The 26820-nt window shown below is 41.4% G+C and overlaps 2 protein-coding genes across 6 annotated transcripts; both read left to right on the top strand.

Moving 5' to 3' along the window:
* Positions 1–460: 460 nt before the first annotated feature.
* Positions 461–20002, top strand: crtc1a (CREB regulated transcription coactivator 1a). 4 transcript variants are annotated; one of them, XM_034613155.1, is made up of 15 exons: positions 461–665; positions 3986–4102; positions 5372–5497; positions 6089–6150; positions 6649–6743; positions 7474–7559; positions 7645–7685; positions 8694–8887; positions 9010–9152; positions 9373–9465; positions 9711–9806; positions 11745–11849; positions 13956–14039; positions 14134–14314; positions 15174–20002. In XM_034613155.1, the coding sequence occupies exons 1-15, from the start codon at positions 540–542 to the stop codon at positions 15377–15379; spliced, it is 1755 nt and encodes a 584-aa protein (XP_034469046.1). In that variant the 5' UTR covers positions 461–539; the 3' UTR covers positions 15380–20002. The 4 variants fall into 4 exon arrangements, with proteins under 4 accessions (XP_034469046.1, XP_034469044.1, XP_034469048.1 ...); XM_034613153.1 differs by having other exon boundaries at positions 462–665; positions 9708–9806; XM_034613157.1 differs by lacking the exon at positions 11745–11849 and having other exon boundaries at positions 462–665.
* Positions 20003–21297: 1295 nt separating this feature from the next.
* crsp7 (cofactor required for Sp1 transcriptional activation, subunit 7) lies at positions 21298–26571 on the top strand. 2 transcript variants are annotated; one of them, XM_034613135.1, is made up of 3 exons: positions 21298–21747; positions 22728–22802; positions 22894–26571. In XM_034613135.1, the coding sequence occupies exons 1-3, from the start codon at positions 21676–21678 to the stop codon at positions 24613–24615; spliced, it is 1869 nt and encodes a 622-aa protein (XP_034469026.1). In that variant the 5' UTR covers positions 21298–21675; the 3' UTR covers positions 24616–26571. The 2 variants fall into 2 exon arrangements, with proteins under 2 accessions (XP_034469026.1, XP_034469027.1); XM_034613136.1 differs by lacking the exon at positions 21298–21747 and adding an exon at positions 21841–22050.
* Positions 26572–26820: the final 249 nt, after the last annotated feature.

The following is a 26820-nucleotide window of genomic DNA, read 5'->3' as shown; positions in this document are numbered from 1 at the left end:
TGGCTTCCCATGTTGGATCATATTAGTATTATAGTATAATATATTAAGAGTTTATTCTTGTTATACTACGACTTTATTCTTGTTATTTTACAGCTTTATTCTTGTTATACTACCACTTAATTTTTTATGTTACAACTATATTCTTGTGCAAGATTTTGTTCTGGTCAAATTACAACTTATTGTCACAATATTTCAACTTTATTCTTGTAAAATCATAACATTTTTTCGGTAAAGTTCAGGAAATCTCTGATTTGTTTCCCCCTATAATTGCCCCTAATATTCTATCGTAATTTCCGTATTTATTGATATATTTATTTGTTATTTATTTATTAGATTTTTGTCTATTTATTTATACTGAGCCAATGTCGTTTTTTTCGGCCTTTTGGACTTTATTTCCCTGGCGGTCAAAAAGATGATGTACAACTTTAACTGTTAACTTCCCTCCTCTTGCTCTGTGCTCTAACCGGAAGTGGTGTGTCTGGAACCTCCGGTAGCTTGACGCTGACCAGTGAAGGCAAAACGGAGCAGGAGAGCGAAACATGGCGACTTCGAACAATCCGCGGAAATTCAGCGAGAAAATCGCGTTACACAACCAGAAGCAGGCGGAGGAGACGGCGGCGTTCGAAGAAGTGATGAAGGACCTGAGCATCACGCGGGCGGCGAGGGTAACGACACCGCTTCGTGTGTGTGTGTGTGTGTGTGTGTGTGTGTGTGTGTGTGTATACCCCCCCCCCCCCCCCCCCCCCCCCCCCCCTTTTCTCCCAGTGTTTTCAGCGAACTGTCAAATATGCGTCAGTGTCGCGGCTCCACGCAGTCGGAGCAGAGGAGGTAAACAATAACAAACGACGCTTCCCGCCGCCTTTAACACGCACACACACGCGCGCGCGCACACACACCCGCAGTGACATCGATGTAAACATGGACGACCCGAACCTCCGTCTGAAAAAAGTTCTTACATTTTTCCTGCCCCACGCATGAAAGCGAAGGGGCGTGCACGCGGATTTGACAGCGCGCGACCAACTGCAGCCTGGTCTCGTGCTCAGAGAGGAGAAGGCGGACATCACCCACTGAGAGACACACACACACACGCGCACACGCACACACACGCATCACTCTAATGTTGCTTTATTATTATGGTATGTCACATCGTCTCCAGGCCTGTGTGTGTGGTGGTGGTGGTGGGCAGTGGCTCTGTAAAGTTGTCTGACAGGTCTGAGTGCACCGCAGCATCAGTGACATAAAGATGAAGCCAACAGATTATGTGGATTTTAAGCCACATACAGCACAGGCCTCCAAACTAAATCCTATGGAGGCAGCTGGGCTCAGGAGGGACATGATGGACCCACGCTCTGTGGACCTATACTGCAAAATTATTATAACTGTACTGCAATCACCATTATAACTATACTGCAATAACTATTATAGATATACTGCAATAAATAAAATAACTGTACTGCAATAACTATACTGCAATACATATTATAGCTATACTGCAACAGCTATTATAGCTATACTGCAATAACTATTACAACTATACTGCAATGAGTTATCTAATTATAAAGTTATAACTACTGCAATAACTGTCATAACAATAGTGCAACATTACTGCAATAACTATAATAACTATACTGTAATAAATATTATAGATATACTCCACAGCTATTAAAACTATGCTGCAATGAGTTATATCATTATACAGTACTACAATAACCATAACAACTACTGCAATAACTATCATAACAATACTGCAATAACTGTTATAACTATGCTGCATAACTATTATAACTATAGTGCAATAACTATTAAAACTGTACTGCAATAACTATTATTACTACACAGCAATAACTGAATATTCTTAACTGTCTGAGTGGAAGAGAAATGTGCATGTGTGGAATCTGTTTATATCTCTGCTGCTGCAGTGATATCGAGCTGCTGCAGCTTTTAAAAAAAACTGCAAAGTTAATCCGTCCAATGGCAACAACTCTTCACAGCGTATTTGGTTCCAGAAGATATTTTGGTATGTCCCAGTTGTAAAAGCCTCTGTGCATGCTCGCTCACCGCCATGACTTATTTGGGACACGTGAACAGAATGGAGCATTCATTAATAATATTAGTTCCATGTCTGCCTTTCCTGCAGGTCAAAATGTCTGCCGTGAAACAGGCCTTTTTAGGAAGCTTTAGTCAATGCTAAGACCACAATGACAAATTAGAATGGGACTCAGAGAGAGCAAACCTTTGCCAAAACAATTCACTAGATCTAGATTTGTATTTGGATCTGCACCAAATTGCACGCACTCATAAATACTATTACCCAAAACACGCCTGATTTTTTTAAATCAAGATCCATGGATTCTACTCTGAGAAATCAATGGAAATGTTGCAAAACGTCCCATCTCACAATGTTAAAGAAAGTGGAAAAAAGAAGTCCTGGATCCACACCCAAAAAAATGTATTTCTTTCCTGACCCATACTTCATTCTTCCACCAATTTTCATGGAACTCCATCCACTAGATTCTGCGTAATCCTGCTAACTAACAAACAAACACAGACAAAAACATACTCTCCTTGACGGCAGGGATCAAACTGTGTAATTGTAAGATGTTTTTTTACCATGTTATCATACATTTGTATTTTAGGATGCACGTCTAAAGATTTAGTTTGCTCTTGATTGAGGCTTCAGTTTTATAAATGACAAATAGCGGCATGGTGGTAGAGTGGTTAACACTCACAGTAATAACATTTCTGGTTTGAATCCCAGCTTGGTCCTTCTGTGTGGAGTTTGAATGTGTCAATCTCGGTTTTCTCTGGGTTCTCTGTTTCCTCCCACAATCCCAAAACACACTCCTATTAACCAAACCCCCGGTTAATAGGAGAGTGTGAGTGATGGTTGTTTGCCTCTGTATGTCGGCCCTGGCCCTCACTGGGGACCTGTCCAGGGTGAACCTCTCCTCCCGCCCAATGTCGGCTGGGATTGGTTCCCTCCTGTGACCCTCAAAGGATAAAGGGTGTAGATGATGGATGGGTGGAACAGACATAATAGTACAGGAAGCTTATATCTGGGCCAAAGTTAGACTCTTGTCCTAGAGTTCCCCTCTGTCCACTCCTTCTCCCCTTCAGCTCTCCTCTCTCTGTACCTGTCTCACTGTGTTTAAATAGATTAGCACGGACCTCCCTCTTGATCTGGGGATGTTACAATATACAACCTTTTGTCAACAGAGCGGGTTTACATGTGTTTTAAACAAACACACACTCTGAGGTCTGAGGCTTATTTAAAATACACCAGTGATGCAGGCATGGTAATTGTTTTTATTAGATTTCCTGCCCTGCCATCAATGAGCAGTGGGCTTGGATAAGAAAATTTAATTGACAGATTATGGGCTTTTCTATTGGGAAGTGGAACTGGATGTTGTTTGGAAAGTAAGAACTGTCATACAGGCTTTAGGGAGTTTGAGTTTTAGTAATTCACACATGTGCAACTTCTCTTCACGTGTTATTGAATGCAACTGTTGCTGCGATGACTGCTGCAAATTCTGCTTCAATATTTTGCCTTCATTTTTCTATCTTAGTTAGATTAATGTGTTGTTTCTCTCATTTAATGATACTTCAGCAAATGTCCCTCAATATTTTGTCACGTCTCAAACCGATGGTTAATAAAGACGATCGATTTGACACGTGACAAAATATTGAGGGACATTTGCTGATTGATCAATATGGCGGTTTCAGGGAAGCTGTATAGAACATCACACAATTATAGGACTTTAATGGGTTTGGGGTTGGAGCAGTGTAAGGATGCAATTATGTCCCCTTTGTAGAATATTTCTTGGACTGTCCCTGCAGGAAATTGCATTGAGCTGTCATGATTAATAATATTGAACACTACATCTTGTTGCTTCAGGCCTGTGGTGCATTTGTAGCTAATTCATGTCACTGGAGGATGCAGTTGTAATTTCATGTTGTCTCACACCTGCTGTTGTTGTGTTTCCAGTTACAGCTGCAGAAGACTCAGTACCTGCAGCTGGGACAGAACCGTGGGCAGTACTACGGAGGGTCTTTGCCAAACGTCAATCAGATTGGAAACAGCACTGTTGATGTGTCTTTTCAGGTAAGATTCAAGACCTCTCTGTTTTCTGTAGAATTGTATTTAAGTATATTTAACAGCTGAGGTGCTGTATAAATGGAAAAATAATAGATTTGTCTTTAATGTTGGAAAGATTTGATTTGTGTTGGTTAGTTATGCAGCAGCAGTTTCATGCAAGTAAATATCCTCTCTGTCCGTGACTAAGTTTGAATAACATCCTACAATATCCATTCAACCTGTGGCCGCTCTATGACAACAGATCCTGTTCCAGGGAATGAATACTGCTTATGTTTAGAATAAGTAGAAAGGGGAAGAATAAATGCATCAGACCACAGCCCTACATGAGCTGTCTTCTCCACTCAAGTGGATATTGGATTTCAGGCACCATAAAGGGGCCACAATTTACACAGAGGGGAATCATTTTTCATACATACACTATACTAGGATTACCACGGAATATTGAAGTTCTACTCAAAGTTTGGGAATTCGTGAAATAGTAGCTCCATGCAAGAACTGCAGTGCACGGAGGTGGAAAACCTTTGCCCTTTATGCCCCTACTGAAGCTTCTGTTGCCGTACATTCTCAGGAAAATGTTTACCGTGTATTGCCATGGCATGCACACGAGGAAAAATAGCTGATAAAGCATTTTATTGTCACGTCATCTGAAAGACTTTATTACTGTAAAAGATATACGATTCTTTTGGGACAGAAATACAGAGCTGAATCTGAAACAAAAAACCAACAACTCCACACATTCCAAGAAGGTGAGGAACTTGGTAGAATTTCTCTACAGACAGAGGATGGTGAGGGATAATACTTTTGTTTCCTGTGAACCAGCTCCAGTATGATGCCTTTGTAAATATTATTTCACAAAAACCCACATGAACAGGAAAGAATTGGCCCTTTTCCAGATCCTTTTCATTTTAATTTTTAATTTCACAGGCATTTTCCTGTTCTCTGTAGTTCTTCTTGCCTTGAGCCGCATTAACTTTCATCACTGCTCCACAAGGATCTCATTTGATGTGAGAGCTCAGAACACAGGTTCATTCTCTGTGAGCCAAGGACAGTCTGTGTAACTGGGGACACAGAAAACCATCAAGCTAGTGCAATACTTCTCTTCAAATGAAATGTAAATTAAATACAGATTTTAACAAAAGATTTAAGTCTGTTTGCATTACATTTTTTAAATATAGTCTGAACTGACTCTCAAACAGAAGTGGTGGCTTGAACTACTGACAGGTAATGTTTACAATTGAATCAGTTAAATGAAATGATTTTGTCTTCATTGGTCAGAATTCAGAGCTGGACATGAACAGATCGACGCGACACCACGGGTTGGTGGACAGAGTCTACCGGGACCGTAACCGCGTCGCATCCCCGCACCAAAAACCGCTGTCAGTGGACAAACACGGGCGCCAGATATCCTTTGATGCTGTTTCTCATTTAGAGACTGAGGTTAAATTCTGTTAGTGAAGTTCTGTTTCTTCTCATATATCATTATTTGCAATCTGAGCTCTCAATCTCATTTAAAAGCATGTAGTTTTGTAGAATAAATCAAATATCAAGTATAATTTCTGATTTTTCACAATTAAATTACTTTGATATTACTGTGATGAATAATAATAGAAGAAGAATAAAACTATAACACAAGGAAAACATGGGAAATATTGTCATTGACATTGGAATATAAGCAGTTGTTCTGATCGTCATTAATCCCAGAGAACGTCAGTCAGCACAATATTTTGTATATTCGTAAGGAATAAGGAAAAATAAAGCCTCCATAAAACATCAGTCAACAACTTGTTAAAAATTACAAATCCTCAGTCTGTGGATTTCGTATCTGACATTTAGATTTACAGATGTTTACGAATCCCTCAACTAGGTTTGTGTTAGCTTGTTGTTGAATTTAAGTCAAACTAGAATCTTCTTATATTCAAAGAATCCACAGGACTCAATGCATTGAACCAGACTTTCTATCTGCAGCTGTATTTTCTTAACCCGAGATCTCACATTGACAGCTGTCCCTATGGCTCAGTGTATCTGTCACCGCCGCTGGATACCAACTGGAGGAGGTGAGACCACCTGGAAGGACGAAACACTAACTGAGAATATTAACACGTTGCCTCTTCAGACTTTCATATTTACTTTCATATATTACAGTTACAGACAAAAATGCTCTGTTTGCTGATGACTTTCATCATGAACAAGAAAAAACCGGATCGCATTCAGATTATTCTAGATTCTTGTGTTGAAAATTGACAGCTGTATTTGGTTTTAGGCTCAGTTTGGTCACTGAGATTGAAAAATTAAATCCTTGCAAAGAGCGCGACGTGTCAAAAGTGTGTGTGGATGTCTTTTCCTGTATTTTTCAAAAACCAGTGAAGACTCTCCATGACCTTAAAAATGTGTCATCATGGCTAATTTGTGTTGATACTGAGATTTATACCATCATGTGTTTTATGTGCTACAGAACGCTGCAGTTCACCGACATGTGTTTTGTCTGCTTTCACACATACAGACATGTCTTGTATTTTACTTCACATTGATTTGTGTGACTTCTTGTGCCGCAGGACAAACTCTGACTCAGCGCTGCACCAGAGCACACTAACCCCTGCCCAGCAGCTCTCTTTCACTGGAGGATCACAGGAGCTCCAGCCAAAACGAGGTGCGTGTTATCTGAAAAGATTTAATAATAAAGTTAAAACTGTATTACGATAAGTTGCTATACCACACATGCAGTTACATTATCCAAGTTAATGTGTATTGTATAAACTGAGCTCTACTACTTCTAATGTGACAGTTCTTAGACTGTTCAGGTGTTTTTACCATCTATCAGTAATAGGCAGTGGTGGAGGCTGTTGTTTTGTAAACCAGATTATTTTTTGCAAACACGCAGTGGATCCAAGTGTTGTGATGAAGGTTTCTGCTCATAGCTGCGTGAGCAAGATATTGAAGTTGCGGAAGAACTTTTGTTGACTTTGTTTAAACCTCCTTGGAAACATTGTGAGTGTTATGTATTATTGTTATTCAGTCATTTTGTGCTTTTTGGACTTTTGCCTTTATTTGAAGGAGAGACAGGAAATGGTTGTAGAGAATAATGAAACGCAGTAAATGGTCCAGCTGGTCAGGAGTTTAACTAGGACCTGCTGATCAAGGCTGATATACACCTATGATTCAGCTATGGGGTTGCTCGGTTAAAAAAATATTTTTTGTGGAACTTTCTAATGTCTCACTTATTGTTCTTTCCTCGCTTCCTATTTTTCGGTTATGGTCTTTAAATATGGTTGGACCACATTAAACAAGGACATGTGGGCTGTGATTATTACAAGCTCAAACAGGCTGGACATCTGTTGACCCAAGAGACTGAGGATATTTGTTTTCCTCTATCTCTGCAGTTCTGCTGCTCACTGTGCCAGGCTCCGAAGCAGTTAAACTAGAGGTTGATGAGGATGGCCAAAAACAGGAGTGGGACTGTAAAAAGGTGAAAAGTCTGCACACAAATTAATGTTTCTCTGTCAGCTTTATCTCCACGATTCTCAATAGCTACAATTCTTCTCTCCGTTTAGAACATTTCAAGGTCCAAGCTGTGCAGAGTTCCTGGAATCCAGTGAGTATTTTAACGTTCTCCTCATCTGACCCATTTTGAGGACACATTTATATAAAGTGAGATTAACATAATGAATTGATGTTTTGGCTGCACTGTTATAAAATGGCGGTAAAGAGCACACAAGCAGCAGCAGCAGCTTCAAATCGAATGCATATTTACACACATCTGGAGAACATGCATGAATAAAAGATCTGACTGTAATTATACATCATTTCATTTCCCTTTCATGAACATTTGGCGACCACAGTAATAAGAGAGTAGAGCAGAAGCATTAGCTGAAGTACCACTGGCCAAATGCATGAAGTCTCAAATATCTCTGGAGGTTGTTTGTCTTGGAAATCAAGTAACAAACAAGTATTTATCTATTTATCAAACCCTAATAACAAATAAATGTAATTTAGGCTTAATATTACACAGTATATTGACACATTTGTTATCACAAATAAAGTACAAATACAACCGTCTACATAGAACTTTTTTTTTTAGATAAAATTAAAACATAAATGCACATCTTTTCTGTATTTTATTCTGACAAATAAAAGCTTCCATACTGACAAACATTAAACACTGATACAGACGTGTCACCTCTCCAGCTTCGCAGCTCCAAACCGCTAGCACACTTAGCTTATCCATGGCTCATTAATGGTAATAGTAAACACTCCAGACGAATCTGAAGTAGAGAATGGGCACTTAATTGCAAAACTACAGGGAACATGCACAGCCAAATCCCTCAGTGCCTCGCTGTTCACAGTGGCCACAAAACAGGTTACTAACATGGATGGAGGTGTTGGGAATAAACATAACCAACAACACACTGCATCGTCTACATCTCCTATGTGTAATTCCCACAAGGCCACTTTCTTAAAAGGCCAGGCTTGACAGAGTTTTATCACTCAACTAATAAATCAGTCGGGTTCTGTTTGTGTTCTTTATTTCATCAAACAGATGATTTTTCAGGTTAAGATCGTCATCCCTGATAAGTTCACTGCATCCGTCTTTTTTCTGCAGCATATTCCCGTCTCCCGACCAGCAGCTGACCCCCACGCTCAAACCAGCAGCCCACAACACTGGCGGTTCTCTGCCTGACTTGACCAACATCCAGTTCCCTCCTCCGCTGCCCATCCCGCTCGACTCGGACGACACAGCCACCGCCTCCACGTTCAGCCCCTCCAACAGCACACAGAACCTGCCTAACACGCAAGGTACCACAGACAATTAGAGCTTCCTGTGATTAAATGCAGTGATTTCCGACTTTGGCACTTTGTGTGTGCTTTAAAGATAAAAGATTCCTTCCTTCCTCATTCTGTCTTTGTGTGGTGGGTAGGCGTGGACACCTCTCAGCCAGTATCCATGGAGATGCAGCTTGGGCAGGACAACATGGTTCCTCTCATCCTGAACCTAGGAGACTCCCACCAGCAGCAGAACCTCCCGCTCTCCCCAACATCTCCACCTCTCTCTCTCTCTCAGGTACAGACCTACTCTCTGGCCTCAGCTTAACATTGATTGTGTTTGGTTTGATTCACTATAAAGTATTGTCATTGGTTCAGATTGTCATTTTGTTGTGTGGTGTTTAAATATCTCGGTGGAAGATTGATTTTATTGCGTAGGTGTTAAATAAGTATGACTCAGTTAATTAATTCTGAAATATTGGAACTTCATCTCTTTTCTGTTCCTGTACTCCCCCCAGGCGGCCATCAACGCGATGAACCTTGAGCAGCAGCTGTCCCAGTATGCCTTCTTCAACCAGCAGCTGTTGTCCCAGACTCACCAGAGCCAGCAAGTTAGTTTCCCTCCACATAAACTAGAAGTTATAAAAAAACTTTAACAGCTGATGGGCATCTCTGATGTTAGCTTGAGAAGAAAACAAATTAAATTGAAAGTATGTTATCAGGGGTTACAACCCATACTGGTCAGATAGTGATGTACTGTATTTGTGATAAACCAGTATTAAAACTATAAAGTGGCACTTGATGACTATACCTATCGTCTATGTCTACTTATTACCCACTTTTTATATTCCAGCAGACAGGTCTGGTCCAGCTGCAATCCTCTGTGAACTCCTGCTCCACGTTAGACAACCACACGTCCTCGCAGAGCAACATGACCATGGACATGAACACGGTGAGCGGTGCGCGCGTCCGTCCGCATCAGACGTGGTGTTGTGATAGAAACGGCTGTGTGTTGCGAGGCTGTGTTTTCAGGTGTCGCCAGCGCATTGAATACACACTGCCTCGTCAGAGTTTTATAGCTTTGTCGACACTCTGCACATTATGTCACAATGTGAAGTTGTCATGGGCTGCATTTATCCTGCAAAGTCTATGTTGTGACATAAAAAATGGACAAAAAAATTCATGCTTAAACATAAATATTTGTTGTTTTATCATTCAGGATTTTACTTTCATGCTTTGCACAGAATTCTAACTAAGAAACGAGACCTTACACGTGAAATAAAAGCAAAAAATGTGCACAGCCTCAATGAGATCTATTATGTGCGCAGTGCTGCACATCCTTCAGATCTTGGCTCTCGCTGCTCTACTTGTGTTGCAGTGGGAACTCTTTGGATTTCTGGAGTAATGAAGTGGCCTACATTCTCTTCACCTCAGTTGTGCTGTGGCAGGTCTGCACCTCAGAACTTTGAATTAATAAATCCCGATTAATAAATCTCATCTGCAGTTGTTTAGCTCACGTTCTGCACTGATTTGTGTTCAGAAATGGTTTTAGATGCGTTTTCTAACCTGTCAATTTTAGCTATTGAGCAAACACAGGTACGGCTTGGTTATGGAAAATATCTTCTTCTTTCGGTTTCAAACATGTCCACTGCAGTAATGATCATTCCAGTAGTTTATATCTGTATCGAGAAACCTTGAACTGCTTTATCACGTCTGTATCTCATGCTACCACTATTGCGATAGCTTATCTATGCAGAGATTAGAAATGTGGTGATTTGAACCCCTGTTAACTTTCCAGTGATAAGAGATTATCACTCTCGTTTGATACTCCTCTAAATCTGAATTACGTGATAGTTTATCTGTTATTTACTGTGAAAGTAACTTTGATATTTCTCTCTCCACAGTTACGGTTGTGATCTTTGAATCAGAATAGGATTTCTCTTTTTGGTTTGTCTTTGTTTTGGTCTGTGGAAGTATCTTCCTTTGATTCTTTTGGGTGAGGACAATGAAAAGAGCGGCTATGACAGAACAGATGAGAAGAAAGTGGAGTCGTTTCTCTCTGATCCTCCAGTTTTACTGTGTTCAGTCGCTCAGCTCTGATTGTTGGCAATATTTTTCTCCTCCAAATTAATCCCCTGTAGTTTTGACACTTTCTCCCAGATCTTTCTCAGTATGATTAATGCATCAGTATGATATGAAGTGAGTGGTTTTCCTCCTTCACGTTCTGAAATTATTTCAAAATTTCTGTGACTATGCTGATGCTGGGTTGTTACCATTAAAGACAGTAAGTGAACCAATGATTCCTCAGTCAGGGCTCCTGATGTTTTTCATTTCCAGTCTAACAACAATCACTAGAACGTCACATCTCTTTCAGAAACTGCACAGCACATGTGTCTTGCATTTGAAATCCCACCCATTGTTTGTGAAAATAAATAAAAAGTTTCTAAATCAGGGCAATTCCAGTGGCAGATCTAGGATTTTTCTAAATATAATAGGGGCCAATTATATGTCCAACATCCGTGCACAAATCCTGATTCATTAAGGTGCACATGTTTTAGTCATTCCTTAGGCAAAGCAACACATCTTTGAATATATTTTGAAGAATGTTCAATGACATTGTGTTCTTCAAAACATGCTTAGAAGATAAAAAATAATATCAAATTGTCATTTTTATTTAATATTTTGTAAGTGAATTATTTATTTATAACAGAGAGTACTGACAGGACAGGGGCACTTCAGGGGCCAATCAGATTTCAGCTTGGGCCAGTACCCCCCCTGGCCCCGCCCCCGGACCCGTCCCTGATAACCAGTATTAGCACATTAGCGCATGCAGACCCCAGCAAAGATAACCCTCCAGTGTGAATAACTCAAACATATCCTCTTGTATCAGGCCTCCTCCCTCCAACAGTACCGCAGTAGGGTTGGATCCTCTGCCAATCAGTCTCCAACCTCCCCTGTCTCCAATCAAGGCTTCTCACCCGGAGGCTCGCCTCAAGTAAGGGCGTGTGAACCCAAGAGTCGGTGGCTCGCTCTGTATAAGCTTCACTGTAGTAGGACTCTGTTGACACCCCCCCCCCCCTCCCCCCCTCCCCCTTACAGCTGCTTTTATTGTGTCGAGTCAACATTCGTAGATCTGGGCAAAAAAAAACAACGTTTATTTCAAGCACTTGAGTGAGATCACTGAAATGTTGGTTATAAGAAACTGACATTTTAACATGTCACAGCAGGAAATCTGAAGAGGAAGTTTCCCAGAATGCACTTTTACACCCTAATTAATGTTAATAATTACAGATGTGCTTTTCATGCTCTGACATGCTAAAAGATCAAGTTTAACTTTGTCAAGTCCAAGAAACAACTGACTTTGTAACATATGAATTCACAGCAGAGCGTCATACATCACTCTGACACTTTACAGTGTTATAATATGATCATCATGACATGAAATAGTCTAAACTGGTTCCTCTTTTGCCCAGATCTGACTGCCGGTCCCTATAAACACTCAGTGTCATTGATGTGTTGTGATGTAGATGTGTCCCTGACCCTCTCTGCTGCTTCTGTGGTATTTGCGTTGCATCGCCTCTGTTTTTCCTTCTCAGTCCTGTTGTTTTTTTTTGTATGTTAATCAGATATTTGTGCTTAGTCAGGGTTTTGTACCAGCACAAGTGTGGGGATTTGAGTTAGCATGGGAAGGGGGGGATGAGGCTGGATGTGGACAAACTGAACCTTGCTTGCAGGGTGGTGCTTTAAGATAAACTAAACACACCCAAGGTAAACATGGATCAGGGTTGTTAACCTCTGTCAGATTCAGTACAAGCATTTGAGATTTGAAACCCTGGTAAAGCAGTTGTCCTGTAAATCATTAACTGCTGAATAAAACCTTGAATTACACATTAAATGTTTTGAATTCAGTTTAAAACGAATCAGGCAGCATGTTAAATAAGTCTTTGCTTCTACTGAATTGTAAGTGTGAACTTGTCTGTTTGAAATGCTGAGGCGAGTCACAGTGATGATAAACTCTGTATGCGTTTGTGTTTGTTCGTCCTGCTGTTTTCTCAGTTCCCTCCTGAGCTGAAGTGTCTCACTCGTATAGTCCTGAGATTATCCACACAGGCTTTAACCACTGACTGGCTCATGTGCTCTATTATCCTGCTCTGCCCTGTGGGGACATCTGCAGCACACACAGATAATTTGGTTTGGAACTAGGAGGAGCACGGGCTGGGAATATGATCCAATTACTTATACATTAAGAGGCCACGATGAAACAGGAGAATTTCTGGTTGCTGTTCCAATGAGGACATCCAAATCAGAAACTTCAAGAGAATTAGAGGGGGCGAAGGGAGAATAAAGTCACGGAAGGATTTTATTTTAACTTTATTCCATTTGAATTTATTTCAGTTCTGTTCTGGTTAATGAAAACAGTGAGGTCAGAAGGAGGAGGAAGTGGAAAGAGCTGTGACCCTTATAGTCATTGTAGGCATATGTGTCAGTTTTGACATTATTTATCAGTATAAAGTGACCATTAGGTTTGATAGCATATGATGTAAAGAAGTTGTAATTCACATAATTTATCCAGTTCCCTCATTTATTTGCTTGCATATATTCTCATTTATTCACCTATATATTAATTTATTTACTATACATATATAGCTCCCTTAATGGGATATTTATGAGTAATTTCTTGCAAAAGTGGGCGTATGTCTGCTACACATGTATACCACAGATAATGCTGCAAATACTGCAGGATATAGTTTAGTTTGCATTCATAATTAAAACAGAGGACTAAAACCTTCCTTGGTGCACAGTCACATGTTTGGTGTGTGTGTCTTAAACGTCCTCTGAGAATGAAACTGTTTCTCCTGTAGTGCGTCCTCCTGTGTATATCATCCCCTCCTCTGTCAGTGCACATTTAAGCTGTGTTAATGTTTGAGCAGAGCGGCCTGTCTCTTCTGCAATATGTATACAAATGTTGTATCACACACACACACACAGAACACTGGGCCCTTTTCGCAAACATAGAATCAACTCAAAAGTATCACTTTTCCGGCACTATGAGTTTTTACCTGCAGCTTAATAATCAGACTTGATCTGTTTCTTGTTGCAGCATAACTCCATACTGGGCAGCGTGTTCGCAGACTTCTACGACCAGCAGCTCCCGTCCATTCAGGCCAGTGCTCTGTCGCAACAGGTACATTCACTGTCTGTCATAAGTGTCCATATTTCGTTGTGCAGATTTGAGAGCGATCAGCAGCTCTGACACTTCTTTCTGTTGTGAGAACCAGCTGGAGCAGTTCAACATGATGGAAACCCCCATCAGCTCCGACAGCTTGTATAACCAGACCTCCACCCTCAACTACTCCCAGGCGCTTATGATGGGTTTGACTGGTGGCCACTGCAACCTCCAAGACTCGCAGCAGCTGGGCTACAGTAGCCATGGCAACATCCCCAACATCATTCTCACAGGTGCTGCTTCAACACTTTAAGTGTGACACATCACATGGCTTCTTGACTCTTACTGCAAGTGGCTTGTTAAAGCTCAGAACTATATGATCTAAACTGTAGAGCTGTAAAGGCCCCAGTCCAGAGTAAAGCTACCTCATATGTGCTTGTATGTTTTGTTTCTCATACACTTTGTCAACCAAAAACACAAACATTTAAGCTTAACGAAGATGTGATTCTTTACTGGGCTGTTAAAATACATTAGATTGCACTGGTATACTCAGTAAACAGAATTTAATTTGCTCAAATCTTGTTAAAAACATCTATGTGAAATAATGTTCCCTTCCTCACTTAAAAAACTCAAGAGAGATAAATATCTCTCTACGAATGCCTGAAACTAGTAGCCGTTTATTTCATGCCTCCACGCTGGAGACACCCAGTGGCCGAAGACGAAATGTGTTTGTGTTGTTCGTCCGTCCCATTCTTGTGAACATGATATCTCAAGAATTCCTTCAGGGACTTTATTCAAATTTGGACTCAAAGATGAATGGATTCTATTTTTGTGGTCAAAGGTCACAGTGACCTTGTGTTCTTGTGATCATGATATATCTGGAACACCCATAGGGATTTTCATTACATCTGGCACAAACATTCACTCGGACTCAAGGATGCCCTGATTAGAAACCCCAATGAAATACCTTAAGAACGCCTTGAGAGAATCCTTTCAAATTTGGCACAAATGTTCATTTCGACTCAGAGATTAACTGATTAGATTTCAGTGCTCAAACATCACAGTGACCTCATATGAGTTTGGAACTTTTTTTTATGTAGACTGGAAGTGAAAATGAACTGAAGTTGAATTGTCTGTCTTGTCTCTGTTCAGTGAGCGGAGAGTCTCCCCCTAGCCTCCCCAAGGACCTGACAGGCTCACTGTCCTCAGACTTCAGCTTCGATGTCGACTCCCAGTTCCCTCTGGACGATCTCAAGATCGACCCACTGACGCTTGATGGCCTGCACATGCTCAATGACCCAGACATGGTCCTTGCCGACCCGGCCACAGAGGACACGTTTCGCCTCGACCGGCTCTAACAAACCATACGTGTCCATGCACAGGTGTGTGAACGCTGCTGCCCTGTGGGGGGGTGGGGGGTGGGGGGGTGGGGGGGATTTTTGGAGTATGTCGGCAAAGGCCTCATCTAGGCTGAGCAACGATTCCACACCAGGCAACAGCAATCGAAACCCCAAAAGAGAGCTTTTAAAAGAAACACTACTGTAAGAAAAATGCATCGACATGTTTTCTGAAGACTGCTGCCGGCCTCCCTCCTCTTTCGGTGTGAATCATGTTCGCGGTTCCGTCATCAAACTTTGATTTATTTCAGATACCTAGTTTTCATGAGGGCAGTTTCTGGTGTATCGTATCTCCATTGATGAATGACTGAGCCATGTCCGCAGAGCAAACCCTGAACAAACAAACTCGTCTGTGCAGAGTAGCATGATGACTCAGAGGAAGCTCCGGTCAAGAACGCCCCCCCGTGTCGCACTGGTCCTTCTCAGTCGTACATGCAGTAGTTTTGCGCTGATCCCTGTGTGGTTTTTTCAAGGAGCCAAAGTCAAGTCCAGTTTGATTTGAGTGAAGATGTAAAGTCTCGAGACACCATGAGTCATCATTTTGCCACCTCGGTTATTTTTAGGAAATGCTGAAGTTTGATTTTCAACATAGTAAATTGCAGTAAAATGAGTTATGCATGAGATCACAAATCACTGTGCATACTTGTTTTTGCCTTAATAGCTTAAAACGTTTTGGTTTTCATGCAAAGATGACTTCTATGTAAATGAGAAAAAAAGGGTCATTTGTACTGTTTTACAGGTGGTTTGGCCGACAGTGTTTACAGTTGCATTAGTGTCGTTGTACTTTTGAGGTGTGCTGATCTTTATCCATAACTTCATCTATCGTCACTACACCAGCTCATCTATCTCCCATCAGATTAATGATTTCTTAAGAAACAGATGTTTACAGGCTTGTTTTATTTGACATTTTTACATGAATGTGATCAGATTTTGCGTAATAGTATCTATGCAAAATTACAGTGATTGATTTCAGGCTGCAACACGAAAACGGAGAAAAGGGAATCCTTACGTAGACGAAGCAGAAGTCTTTGAGAGAACGAGCGGCGATGGGCGGTTTCATGTTATATTTGTGTTGTGACATTGCTTTGATATTAGGGATGTGTAGAGAAAACATTAAGGGGTCGGGGCGTGTGGCGTACGGTAGAAACTCTCCTGGTTTACTCCCAAAGATGTGACCTCAGTATAGTTGAGATATATATATTTTTCCACGCGATTGAGCAGCCTCTATACTAGAACAGCATTGTTGATGCAACAAGAATGTATTTCGGTCACATCTGTGCTGTTGTGTTGTTGCCATGTTGTCATCCTCATTGCCTATCATATCGAGCCTTTATGTCCTGTTGGACCAACACTGGTTCGCCTGTTCAGAGGAGTTGTGGCTTCTGTTTTAAGTTGTATATGTGTGACTGTGTTTGTTTCCTCGGCTCTACGGTGACACTGAATATCAGCTTCTTCATGTTGTTTGTGCCCTTTTGTTGATTTGTCTCTCCGTTCTGTGGCCCTGCTTTAATATGACTTCATGCATTTGCTCCTTTAATGAGTGAATCTTTTTTTGGTTCTTTCATCAATACTGCACTTTACGCATTTATTTAACACTGATTTATGAGTTTATACACCAAACCCCCCATGTGACTGTTGTGTGCACTGGACCTATTGGCCCTGTCTTTGATTAAACTTGCCTTCTTGTAAAAAACACATAAAACAAAACAGAAATATTTGAAATAAAAGTGAGAGTAAATTATAATTATTTTTGAAAAGTCATATATAGATAGTCTATTTAAAAGAGCTGTTTTTACTTAATCTGTGAGTATTTTGTTGGCTGTCTGCTGTTACACAGATTTTTCCTAAATTTTGGAAAACCTTTTTATTTTGGGACAGTGGTAATCAGAGTTCTGACAAGAGGTTTCCGCTCTTTCTGCTTTTAATAGCAAGTTGTACTAAATGGAACTAAATTAGCTATTTAATAAGCAAATTAAAAGATTATTATTACAATATTTAAAGATACAGAAATAGTGTGATTTCTCAAAATGTAAAGGGCATATTACTGATGCAGTAGCAGGACACGATAAATCAATCAGTCGCTGAAAAGTATTTTATAGAATCTATATATAAGTATCCATAAAATTTGTATAAATCCTATACTATACATCCACATCCGTTCAATATTCCACTTAATGATTAATGCTGTTCTATAGCTGCTACTTTGTGTCCGTTTATATGTGTCATGGTCCCTCTGTGTCGGCAAGTTTCACCTTTATTCTCACACACGTGTGAATCAAAACATGTTCTGTGAAACGTGATCAAATCAGATGAAATTTTATCGTTACCTGGAAGATTATTATTATTTCCTTTTAAAAAAAATATATATATATTTAAAGTTCTGAATGCATCGTGTTTCTGATTCCTGATGCTGGTTTTTTTGGGGGTTTGTTTGTTTTGTGACTGCATGACTCACTGGACATGTTACCCCTTATGACTTTGGGTTTTATTTCCGTACAAGGTTGCGCTCAGCTTTGTGCGTCTAAGTGTTTTGTTTTCCTTGTGTTGTAAAACTGTCTTTTGTCTCTCTCTTGGATTCTGCGTCACGGGTCGGCTACGTGAATGCTGTGTGAAGCCTGAAAGCGTCAGATTTATGGTAATCAGCCTTTTATGCACATGTAGAAGCTGTCACTCTGTACTATCTTAGGCCTATGTTTTACTCTGCAATTTATAGTATGTGTGCTTATTTTCTGTTTTGCACCCGCGGGATTTTATTATGTCACGGTATAGACTAGCTTTGTATATTGCTATTATAGGAACAATGTTTTTTCGTGCTTCATGTGATATGATGTCAAAGTGAGAAAATGCACTGAGAAAATACTGTGTTGCAATATATCATTGTGGCTCTATATTCTCTGCTGGACCTCAGACTTTATGGTGAGCCTGACATCTTCGTAGGTCCATTTTCTGTTTTTATATTTTCTTTTCTACTTTTTTGTTGTCATGTAGATAGCTCTGACCGACGTGTCGCCTGTTACTGCCACCTTTTTATGCATCAACGTTCAGGTATCCATTGGCGTTAACGCCAGTGTTTACAGAGAAAATAGTTTACAACAGAGCAATGTTTGTTTTTCTCCTCATAAAATGTGTCAAAGTAGTTAAACACTGTATCTACAATAACAGACATATATGAACCAACACATATGAACTACTACAATAGTGAATAAGTAATGTTATTTTAATAAGCCCTGAAAGCACTTTTTATTTAATTTACAGACTTACTATCAGATGTTATTTTAAGAGAAAAGATTCTATTTAGATTTTATTGAATTTATCTTTAATGTAGGTTTGTCATCAACACTGTATATTATTTTTTAGCAATTATGCCAAAAAGCCAAAGTTTAAAATCAGCCATAAATGAGAGGAAATGTTATGTAACTTCATACATTATCAATGACTTTATCAATGCATTAATTATTGGACATAGTTACTGAAAACCCTGCAACTTAGAGAGTTGTGACTGATGGTCCGTTACCTGGGAAATCTCTTTTCTGCATGACACTGACTTTCAAAAATATGTCAGGAAAGAAATTGACATGTTGCATTTTGCTTTTGAATGATTTACGTTTTGCCTTTGTTTTATAGATCTGCTGTCAAACACTATTTTCAAGTGAATATAACAATACCTTGTCAGAGGAATAACAGACATACAGTCAGAATTAACAGTAGAAAATAGCAGATACAAATACTGGATGGTCCGGCCATATATATATATATATAAACTATATATATATATATATAAACTGTACGTAGGTTGATTTTGTGACATAACATGTTAAACTGAATCAGGAAGATGACATGGACAGTCATGCATGGTCAGTCCGTGGATTAACCACATCTACGAATACTTCTTCGTGTAGATTTTTGAGGGCGGCCTGCTCCCGGTCCAAGCCTCATTCAATGGCAGCTAAATTGTTATATAATGTATTTTGTTTCTGAGTACAGTGATACAATATTCCACACTCTGCACATGCATTTTACTGCCATGAAGGGGTGCACCGTGCTCCTGCAGTGCGCTCACAGCAACAGGAAACATTATCTTCATAGAATATGCAAAATCTAGCGTTCTGCAGCACAGCTTGGCAAAGTGGTACTTTTTTCAGCTAACCCTTTAAAAAAAGAAAAAAAAAAAAGACTGGTTCAAACCTTGTTCTTAAAACGGTGTGTTTTCTAATTTAAGTGTCAAATCGGACCAAAAGAATCCAAGTTGGCTGTAAATGTGAGCTATATTCAAGATGAAAATATGCTTCTGTTTGAAATGTACCTGATGTATTTTTCTCGTGTGAAGGCTTATGTCTTTGTATCTTTGCATTATTATTTGTAAATGAAATGAGAATAAATATATCGGAATAAGCAGAGATGCTCGGCCTTGATTTGTCCTCGGGCGAACCACAAAAAGTAACGACAGCAGTAGATGCATTATGATTGCGGCCTTCTCAGCTGGCACAAGTGAGACTCAGTGCACGTCTTCATTTGACCTGCTGCTCCCACTCTGTCCACACTGACATGAGATGATAGATATTTTGTATGTGGGTGCAATAAAACCTGAAAACCAAGATGCCTGGTGGAAAGATTTCTCTCTATGTCTCACTACATAAGGGTCAGGATTCTGTTGGGGAGGTTTTCATTTACCGGCTTTCAGCTACTGTGGGCGTCGAGAAGCTAGTTTCACACTGGAGGGTTTTCATCACATTTGTTTCAGTAGAACTTACAAATCCCGAAAATGTATCCAACCTGTTTTCCGCCCTAATAGCAATACAAATAATCATAATAATAACTTTTAAATTAACTAAAAGGATCAAATACAGATCTATGATTTCATGCTCATAATATTTTGCCACTTGGAAACAACATAGCTGTGCTGAGAGCTGCCCATGGCTAATTTCCTCAGTGTTGACAATTAAAGTTCCCAAAGCTCACTTCCCCTCCACTGATGCCCTCAAATGACTCCAGTTTTTTTTTTTTTTTTACCACCACTCTGCTCCAACCATCCTGACTCAGCCCTCCCTGTCTGTTCTCCCTCAGAGGCACCCTGGTTTTCAGACCACGACGCCACCTGCTGGTTGAATGCTGTAATAAAATGTGAGCGCCATTCATCTGTCATAATAACTTCCAACTTGTACTGAACCAATACATCCATTTTTATAAATATACATGGTAAACATTTGATTTGAGCGCCTGCCTCCTCAAAGGTGTGTGTGTGAGAGAGAGAGAGCGAGATGGTGGCTGATGCAATTATGTGAAAAACAAACAATTAGCCTGAGTTAATTTAAAAGGAGCTTCCTCGGCTGATATGGATTTAATGAAGGGTGAAATGAAATGAAGGTTTGGTTCTTATTTCTTTCACAGATCTTATTTGTTTTGTCTGGTTGGGTTCTGTGTTGATTTATTCCCATGTGAAGCACCTTGTTACTGTTATTATCATCATCGTTGTTGCTGTTGGAATCATTATTGTTTGACTGCAGTGTATTATGATCCTTTTAACAGCAGATCAATCTAGAGCTGAAATAATGAGTCGATTAATCAATAACAGAGTTAATCTACAGAAAAATCAATTAACAACAATGTTGCTTTTCAATACTCAAGAGACTCAAGATTCAGGAGACGTTTTTTGTATTAGCTTTTAGACGATTAGACAAAACCCCCACAGGACTAAAAATATAGAATAAAATTAAGTTAAGTTAAGGTTAAATAATATTGCTAAATGGCTATACATTAAATATACACATATCTATATGTCCAATTATCTATCCATCCACCCATCCATTCTTGACTCCTGAAATCACTGGACCATGGTGATGGCATTTAAAAGAACTCAGGTGTCCCCGTCCCCTGGTGGATCCCACTCAGGCCCCGGAGGGAGGAGCCGCATCCTCCCGGAGTGCAGGTGAACGCCAGGGATGTTTACTTGACTACGTGCGGACGTCAAAAGCGCAGGCACGGTATCCCAGCATGCAGCAGGAGGCCGTTGAGAGATCCAGCAGCTGGTAGTGAGTTGCTACAGCGCCGAGCAGGCAGCAGCTAGCGGCCAACACAGCGCCGAGCATTTCCCACTTCCATGTGAGACAAGCCGAGCCGTCTTACCCCACAGGCGACTGAAGAATATGCTGTTCGGGCGCCGGACGTGTCACCGCAGCGGCGTTTGAGTCCCAACTGTCACCCTGCTCTTGATTTCGGAGGATTCCTCCCTCCATCCTCCGAATCGCACCGAACGGGCAATGACAACGGTCTCAGCAACCCCGCAGCAGATGAGGGACCGGCTGCTGCAGGCCATCGACAGTCAGAGCAATGTGAGTGACACTGAAGCTAGCGGGCTAGCCAGCGAGCGTTAGCTTGTTTACCTGCGCCGCGGCACCCTCGACAGGGCAGTGAGAACCCGCGGCTGTCAGTAAACCGTCTTCACGTGTATTAAAGTGTGTTTCGTGTCCCGTGTGAGGGGGGGGGGAGACGCTGAGCTCTTCAGCTGACAGCTCGGATGCTCGCTTAGCATCACGGCTGCCTCGGCTGGTCTGCCGTTAGCTGGGTTAGGTAGCATGCTAGCTGCTAGCCTACCCGCAACACCGAGGGGGTTATATGTCTTAAACCATATAGATGTGAATCATACATGTCCCTTGGGAATACTGACTTCATTACGACTTGTCTACGTGCTCTGTCAACTGGCCAAGGTTTCTTTTTAGATTGTTTTGTGCAACAATGCTGTGTAGCTAGCTTACTCTCAGCTTGAAGGGCTAAAGCTACATTGTAGGAAATAGTCGGGTCCTTCCTTCTCAAGTTAGTTCATGCTAGCCAGGGAAGCTAACACAGGTAAGAGTGCCGACACTCAAACGCAGATTGACTTTGTCGACAGAACAAGAATCTCACATGGATTTGAATTCGAGTTTTTTCTCAGTTGGTTGTAGTTTTTCTTCACATGCTGCACTTCTGCTGCAGCGGTGGAAACGATGAAGGTTTTTTCGAGTTGACATACTGCCATCTTTACTTTTCAGCTTAGCAGACAGAGAAGCTAGTGTTTCCCTGGCTAACTTGAAAGCTAACGTTAACTGCTGCCAAATTCACATGATGCAGACACGATTCAATACATTCGATTTTTGGGCTTATAGTGATTTTAGCTTTACACTTATTTGGTTAATTAGCAGAAGTCATCAATGTTTCCCCAGATAAATCATTAGATTTATCAACCATTTCCACATTATTAACCCGGCCAATTAAAGAGTTGAGGCTCATACCAAATGTGCTGAGATGATCAAATCTTTGTATTTCCCTCCTGCAGATACGCAATATGGTTGTCGTATTGGAGGTGATTGCCTGTCTGGAAAAATGTCCTATCACCAAAGAAGCACTTGAGGTAAGATACTTAACCATACGTAAAATATCACTTCATGTACGAATTAGGTTGCTTGAATTCTGTCCAACTCTCACACACGTTATCTCTGCAGGAAACTCGCCTAGGAAAGCTGATCAATGACGTGAGGAAGAAGACCAAGGATGAAGACCTTGCGAAGCGTGCAAAGAAACTCTTGAGAAACTGGCAAAAGCTGATTGAACCGGGGCCAGCTGTGCCTGCAAGTGCCCCCGGGTCGACCAATGGCAGTTCTCATCCCTGCAGAACTGACGTCTCGCCCCCTGACATCTCAGTGTCTGGGAAGGGTGTCGCTGAAGTCAAGATCAGAAATGATGTCCACAACACATACTCACCAAAAGCAGAAAAATCCAGCAGTCGCAAGCGCCGGGCAGAGCACAGAGACAGTGGAGTGCACTTACCAGAAAAAATCTCCAAGCTGTCTTCGTTCGATACCTCGGTGTCACCACCACTCACCAATGGGATTGCAGGCAGTCCAGATGCCATGCCCGACCAGGAGGTCGTGCCTTCTCCTGAGAGATCGCGACTAGAGCCCCTTGATAATGAGAAAATCAACAGAATTCCAGTAAATGCTGTCAAGCCTCGCCCTAGCTCCCCAGGAGTGGCCAAACTACCTAGCACTTCATCTTTGATCAAGGTTGCCGTAATGCAGCAACAGGCTAGATTGGATGAAGGCGGAGGAGGAGGGGGCTATCATCAAGCCAAAAGTCCCCGTGGTCTCACCACCAGTCCAAGGAGCGTGAAGCAAGACTCAGTGACCAAGCGCTCTTCAGTATATGCACCGAAAGGAACATCAGTCCCAAGCCCTTCCTCGAGGGACTCTCCCATGTCTTTATCCAAGCCTGTGTCCTCCCCAGCCCAAGCATCTTACGCTGACAAGCTGCCACATTCTTCTCACAGGTCCTCAATGCACTGGGCCAGTTCGTCAGAAGTCTCCTCTCATTGCCCACCACAAGACACATCTGCAACACTGGAACCCGCAACAGCCTCCCCTTCAACCTCTCTCCCCCAACAGAACTCCGAACTAAACAGACCGACATCTGAGGGAGCCACTGCCGCGTCTGACGACACAGACGCGTCAATGGCTCCTAACTCAGAGCATAAAAGGAGGAAGTACAGGTCTAGAGACTACTCTGTCAATTTAGATGGCCAGAAAATAGAAGACATGACTAAACCTGTACGATTAAAAGAACGCAGACTTACATTTGACCCTGTCACAGGTCAGATTAAACCTCTGGTACATAAAGAACCTTCTCAAACAGAGGAACTCCCCACTCCTGACCTCTCTGAGTCTAGGCAAAGAACTAAAAGCACTGTACAACAGCCCGCTCCCCTGGCCCCGACCCCCGCCCCAGTCCTGGCCCCACTCCTGGCCCCAGTGCTGGCCCCAGGCCCCAGCCCCAACCCCTTTCATCAGACTAACTGGAAGGAGCTGTCCAGAAATGAAATCATCCAGTCGTACTTGAACCTTCAGAGCAATGTGCTCAACTCCTCAGGGGTCCAGGCCCCTAGTGCACACTTTTTCATGGCAGAGTATTTGAAAAGGGAAGAACAGGAGATCAAGGAGGCGAGGAAGATGCACGTTTTGCAGAAGGACATCGCAGTAGAGGCTTTACCAGGTGTGAGCCGGGAGGTGACGGGCGAGGACCTGGACAGGATACACACACAGCACTGGCCAGGAGTGAATGGATGTTATGATACTGTGGGCACCTGGTATGACTGGACAGAGTGCATATCATTGGACCCTCATGGCGACGTAAGCAGATTGAACATCCTGCCATATGTTTGCTTAGACTGAGGGGTTTGGAACGGATGATGACTTTTTCCACTCCTCTCGTTGTCTCTCCAAAGAGACAAGATACTTTGTGATTTTGTTTGTCCACTGTGAGTTTGGCAAAAGCCAGGTCTGCTAAACTCCCCCCACGCCTCTTCATCTTTCTGTGATAATCTAATTGAGATTTTGGTTGAAAAAAAAAAAAAAAAGAGAGAAAAGGATTAAAAGAATAGTTGAGTTTCTAATACCAAGGGCTGTTTCTGTTTTTCTTTTTCAAACTGAAAGCCACAGGATGGTTGAGGCCCGAGCTGATGAGTGCTGGTACTAACGCAGAAGGCCAAAAAGGGAGGGCGGCGTTATCCCACACAACCAGAAATGTTGTAATGATGTGAATTTTTAATGTTCTTAATTGTACCCCATGTTTCAGGCTCACTGGGATGATGCTGCCCTCTCCTTTTACCTTCTAGTTTCTCATGAGGAATCACAATCTAGCATTCACTTTGAGGGAAGGCATGCTGGGGTTTAGCTGTCCTGTCCAGAGCGCCATGTTGGTGCCCGGAAGAGGTTGTTGATAGAGTTCATCTAGCACAGGTAGAGCTGAACGTGTCCAGACTATGACATACTGGAGCATGTTTGGCAGTTACAAGAAGCTTTACGTGAGATATAAAGAGTAAATTATAAATTTCGTATCATGTATACATCTATTTATTTTTGACCAGTTCATCAAAGCAGATGTTGAAAAACCTATAGATTTCTTTTTTTTTCCCCTCTTCCCCTGCTTCCATCAGAATGTTGTCAGCCTAATCTTCAATGTAAAAGGGGGCCTACACATGTTTTGTTGCATTGGTTTTTCTGTTGAGATTGGCCGATTTGGTTATTAACATTCCATAATCCACCCTCCACCCACTTCCTCCTGTCTCATCACACAGCTCTTATATCTCCAGGAAATCTCTCAAGATGAAATTTATTCTGAAAAACAATTTGGCTTCCATAAGAACATTAAAAATATGTAACTTTACCACAGTGAAAACTCTCACAACACACTAATTCTCTCCCAAGTGTTGCCGAATGTCAAATCAGATGAGGCTGATCAATACTTTGTACTCGATGTACTCAATGCTGGAACTCGCCTTGTTTCCATTCCTTTTAGATTTTTGTTTGCCTTCTGAAATTCCCTCATGATATTTTTCTAAGTTAAACAGCCTTTGTGAATGTACAGGATCGAGACCTCTTGCGCACTTGTACATACGTTGACAACTTGTTGGTCATTTTCATTGCCGACTTGATTGAAGTGTGACTCGTGACCTACGCACCCACAAGTTACAGTTATGTGCTTATAGCTATTCAGACACGTTTAAACTTCTGCCAGCTGCTCTCAGGAGTTTAGAAAACATCTAGGACGTTGTCTGAGGTATAATTTTTCATTTCTTAGCTTCCGTATTTAAATACAGCAAACCAAATGGGAGAGAGAGAAAGCTGTGTGCATCAGATATTGACATTCTCCACGTGACGACTAATACTTAATTTTGATTTCCCTTTATACTCATCCGTCACTACCACTTTTTTCCTCACATGATTTGAATTAAGATTGGATTTTTGTGCGGCCTCTCTGTTCATTCTTTCAGTCACTCATCCCTACCAATGTGCCTTGGTAAATGGTTAATCTGGATTCGCTTCCACATTAAACGCGCCTGTCCGCGAGGCCCGGGTTTACATGCGAGAGCTCAAATCCCAATGATCAATATGACGCTGGTATATGCACCGTTTCTGTTGACTTTTTGTACACATTGGTCGAAGCAAGGGTGAAGCTGCAGACAATGAGAAAACTGCACAACAACACAGCTGGCAATAAAGGAAAAGTGCTACAACTGGTTGATGAGAATCTGTTTTCTGGAGTTTTGACTGGGGGCATCTTTATTTGTTCAGTGTTTAACATCTCTCAATTGTTTGAAAAATAAAATGATCTAAATCTGAAGCTCAGTCGACTGACTGGTGGCTCTTTTAAAGTGGGATCGTGCTCAACAATTCACATCGACGCTGAATGTTCCTGAAAACTAAATGGCCATTCTGAGCTCTGTACACTCCTGATTTATGTTCTTATCTATCTCTCAAAATTGTTGCTTTAATTTGTTTTACTACACAGTTCGTCCATGTGGGGGCGCACATCGTCCATTAGTTGCCTCGGTCTGCATCAGGATGTGATGTAACAGTGGTAAGATATGAGTACTT

The sequence above is a fragment of the Hippoglossus hippoglossus genome, chromosome 17, assembly GCF_009819705.1.
Source record: "Hippoglossus hippoglossus isolate fHipHip1 chromosome 17, fHipHip1.pri, whole genome shotgun sequence".
NCBI lineage: Eukaryota > Metazoa > Chordata > Actinopteri > Pleuronectiformes > Pleuronectidae > Hippoglossus > Hippoglossus hippoglossus.
Note: the sequence above shows the minus strand (reverse complement) of the source record. Positions and strands in the feature narration are given on the sequence as shown.

Coding starts and splice junctions, on each gene's coding strand:
- crtc1a (XM_034613153.1), top strand. CDS start 540: ATGGCGACTTCGAACAATCCGCGGAAATTCAGCGAGAAAATCGCGTTA. Junction 8,888..9,009: donor GAACCTGCCTAACACGCAAG/GTACCACAGACA, acceptor TGTGGTGGGTAG/GCGTGGACACCTCTCAGCCA. Junction 14,040..14,133: donor CCAGTGCTCTGTCGCAACAG/GTACATTCACTG, acceptor TGTGAGAACCAG/CTGGAGCAGTTCAACATGAT.
- crsp7 (XM_034613135.1), top strand. CDS start 21,676: ATGACAACGGTCTCAGCAACCCCGCAGCAGATGAGGGACCGGCTGCTG. Junction 21,748..22,727: donor CCATCGACAGTCAGAGCAAT/GTGAGTGACACT, acceptor TCCCTCCTGCAG/ATACGCAATATGGTTGTCGT. Junction 22,803..22,893: donor TCACCAAAGAAGCACTTGAG/GTAAGATACTTA, acceptor TTATCTCTGCAG/GAAACTCGCCTAGGAAAGCT.